General features: G+C 40.7%; 1 protein-coding gene across 1 annotated transcript in view; it reads left to right on the forward strand.

Annotated features, from left to right (window-relative positions):
• Window positions 1-27: 27 nt before the first annotated feature.
• CHORDC1 (cysteine and histidine-rich domain (CHORD) containing 1) overlaps window positions 28-3,215 on the forward strand; it is a 15,033-nt gene continuing 11,845 nt past the window's right edge. Inside the window, exon 1 of the mRNA XM_009881243.1 lies at window positions 28-103. Coding sequence (XP_009879545.1) covers window positions 28-103 — 76 coding nt within the window. The remainder of the gene's footprint in view (window positions 104-3,215) is intronic.

Below are 3,215 nucleotides of genomic sequence, written 5' to 3' on the forward strand. Positions count from 1 at the left end.
GGGGGGGCGGCCCGGTGTGGTGAAGCGATGCTGCGGCCTGGGCGGCAGCCGGACAGCCAAAACTGCCCCGGCCGGGAGTTGTGCCTCCGGTGTGGGGGTGGCGGTGAGGCGGGCTGTCAGCGTCTTTTGTAATCATACAACCGTTCGTAGCAGCATGAGGGAAGAGAGGCAATAAGAAGCAGTTCTGTATGTTATTCTGAAGGTCGAAGCTGGAGGCCTTGAGCAACAGACGGTTTTGTCTTGAGGGCCTCTGTGGGTGTTGCATGTATAGCAGTTACCCATTATTGTTTGGGGCTCTTTTAAATTATAGTATGTGGACTTGCAGCAGGTAATTAAATGCACGTCTGCTTTGCCAAGTGCTGTGAGCTCATGTAGTGCTCCCCCTATGTATACTGGCAATCCAGTACCTGGCGACACGTCTTTTAAGCGCTATCATTTTAGGTTTTATAGTTCCACAGAGGCTGCCAAAGGGTGATCTGAGTTCTCAGCAGGCTTGCCCTCAGCTGGTTTGTAAAGTAACTCTGTTGGCTGAATTTCTAGAATGGCCTCTTTGCATTAGCTTAATTTTTAGTAACCTACAAGATTAGAAGTAGGCTGGCATGTTCTAGCATGTGCGTATTCTGTGATTCAGAACCATTGCATAGAATGTGTTTATTTTTCTGATCTAAGTATTTCCAAAGAGAGGGGAGTAGGGATTTTGAGTAACACTCACCAGTGTTGGTAACAGCACAAGCAGGCACAGTTGTGGAATGCTTCCATTTAGTGATCTCTTTCACCACCATCCCCTGTGCCCCTTTGCCCCAAAAGACAAAGCAGATAGGGACTGGGGGCCTTTACACTAAACATTCTCATCGAGGCTTCATGACCTGTACTCATTATTAGAATAAGTTCCTTACCATGTGTTCCTGTGTTTGTGATCAAGTTGTAGTAGACTCGATCTGGTTGGCATGGCCTTATGCTAACTGTGTGGTGCTTGGATTGGAGAAAACAACTTCTTGAGATGAAGTTTGTTTTGGTAAGTGACTGGAACACTTACTGGAATTACTGTGTTCTAGACTAAGCAGTTCTAAAGGTAAATATAGTTACTCACAGACCACTTCAGAAAACCAAGTTTGACGTTTTCTGCGGAAGCAGAGTGATTATACCTTTTGGCATCTCTAAGCTTCACCAACATTAATGGGGTGATTACAACTTGGCATCTAAATCCCTATCTGATTGTGTATGGCTGTCAAGTTCAAATGTTTGTGTTTCAGAACTGTGTTTGGATCTACCTCAACATATTGTGGGGATTAAAGCTGGTACATGTGTTAAACACCAAAATACTTATCCCTTTAATAAGAAGTTTTGCATTGACACAATCTAATAGTTAAGCTTAGGATAAATACATTATTTGGAAGCTTTCTTAAATGAAAATAGGTAGAAAATAGGGGCTTCTGGCCCCAAAGCGATTTTGAATCTTTCATTTTTTTTTGTCTACATTCAGCCTGTAGTATAGATATTCCCATAGTGGTGATTGATGTAAGAGGCCATTAATCTTCTTTTCAGAATATGATGGCTGAAATAATATATGCGTGTATTTTCTGTAGAAACTCTCATTGTTTCCAAAAAGTGAGCAAGTGGCAACTGGCTGACATGAAGGACTGTATGCCTCTTAAAGAGAGGCAGAAAAAACAGCCTGAGGGAAAGCATTAAAGGTATGTCTACAAAATTGTGACTGAGTGCACAGTTATGAATTCATCCGTGGCATGCCTGGCAAGGTAAAAATTTCACATGCATTTTAGATATGTTAATTACTAGTTAATCCATACTTTTAAAGACTTGTACAGCATCTGACATAGATGGTAGAACTTAGCTTCAAAATCAGTAGTAGGATTTTAATTTTTTATTTTTAACCTGTGGATGACCATGTGACCATTTCTAATACATTTCAAGGCCAGGTCAAATTTTGCTACTAAAATAGCGGTATGAGGCAGTACATGCACGCTTTGGTTTTGATTTAGGTTTGAAAGTGGTGCTGGTTAATGACAGTTATAAAGGTGCTGTGCACAAACAGGTGGAAAGTGTATATGTTATATGTGTTTGTCTCAATTTCTTCATTGTACTCCAAGATTTTTTGGTTTAGGCTATAATTTGGATATTTCTTAATGTGGTTTAATTTGGTCCATTGCCAGAATAGAAGCATGTACTTATTCATGCATGTTTATACCCTTTTTCCTTAGATCGAACGTAGTGATAGTGCATCTGCAGGATAAACATGATCACAGACCTGATGAAAACTTACTTTATGCATTTCTGAGGTGGAGTGAGCGAGAGATGGAGTTGTAAGAAATGGTAGCCTAGACTTTTTGAGTCTGTGTTCCCAAAGTCAGCTTTCTTTAACCTTGTCTGGTCCCCACATTTCAAACTCTGTTCCTGTAAAGTGCACCTTCTGATCCTCTGTCTTCCCCGCGGCTTTCTGTTTCTCAGACTGAGCCTTTCTTTTCTCTGTGAACTCTTTATAAGCTCTTGCTATAGCATGTTTGTCCTGTTTTCTCTGTTTTTTCTTCAACACTGTGAAAAGTTCAGTGGAATTCGCTTCCTAGCTTCAGCAACCACTTGAAGGCATCAACTTCCCCAGGGTGCTGAATGACGTTCCACAGGTTTAATGACCTTCCATTGCTTTGGGGCTGTAAAGCGTAGCTTGCAAAGTATTGGAGTGTTTCCACAGGATAACAGGTTGATTTGCAAGTTGTGTACAGACAGATGTCACTTTTCATCCTCAAGAATTCAACAGGATTTTGCTGTAAATACCTCTAAGTTTGGATGACTTACACCATTTTGTACTTTGACATGTAACAAAAAGACTAATAAAGTGCTTCAGTGAATAAGCAAGGATGTAGCAGGAAAGTAACAGCAGACAGCAGCGTGTGCATTGTGACAGTGGGATTGGTTTGGGTATAAAAATAGCATAAAAAAGAACCCACCAGACAACCTGAAAACTTGTAGTACTGTCATCTCCAAAAATCATCTGAGGGTGAGAGAAAATGCTTTGTTTTGAAAAACTTTGTCCTGTTTAAGGAAAAGTAGTAAAAGTAGTGGAGGGTGATTGATTTTTTTTCTTCAGCGAAAAACATGCAATAGCAACAAAAGGCTGGAAGTTGAACTCTGACAAATCAGAAATAGATATGCTTCTAACTGCTCAGGTGACTATTGATGGGTGCTAAATTCCTGGATTT

Source organism: Charadrius vociferus, unplaced genomic scaffold (assembly GCF_000708025.1).
Source record: "Charadrius vociferus isolate BGI_N301 unplaced genomic scaffold, ASM70802v2 scaffold1, whole genome shotgun sequence".
Taxonomy (NCBI): Eukaryota; Metazoa; Chordata; class Aves; order Charadriiformes; family Charadriidae; genus Charadrius; species Charadrius vociferus.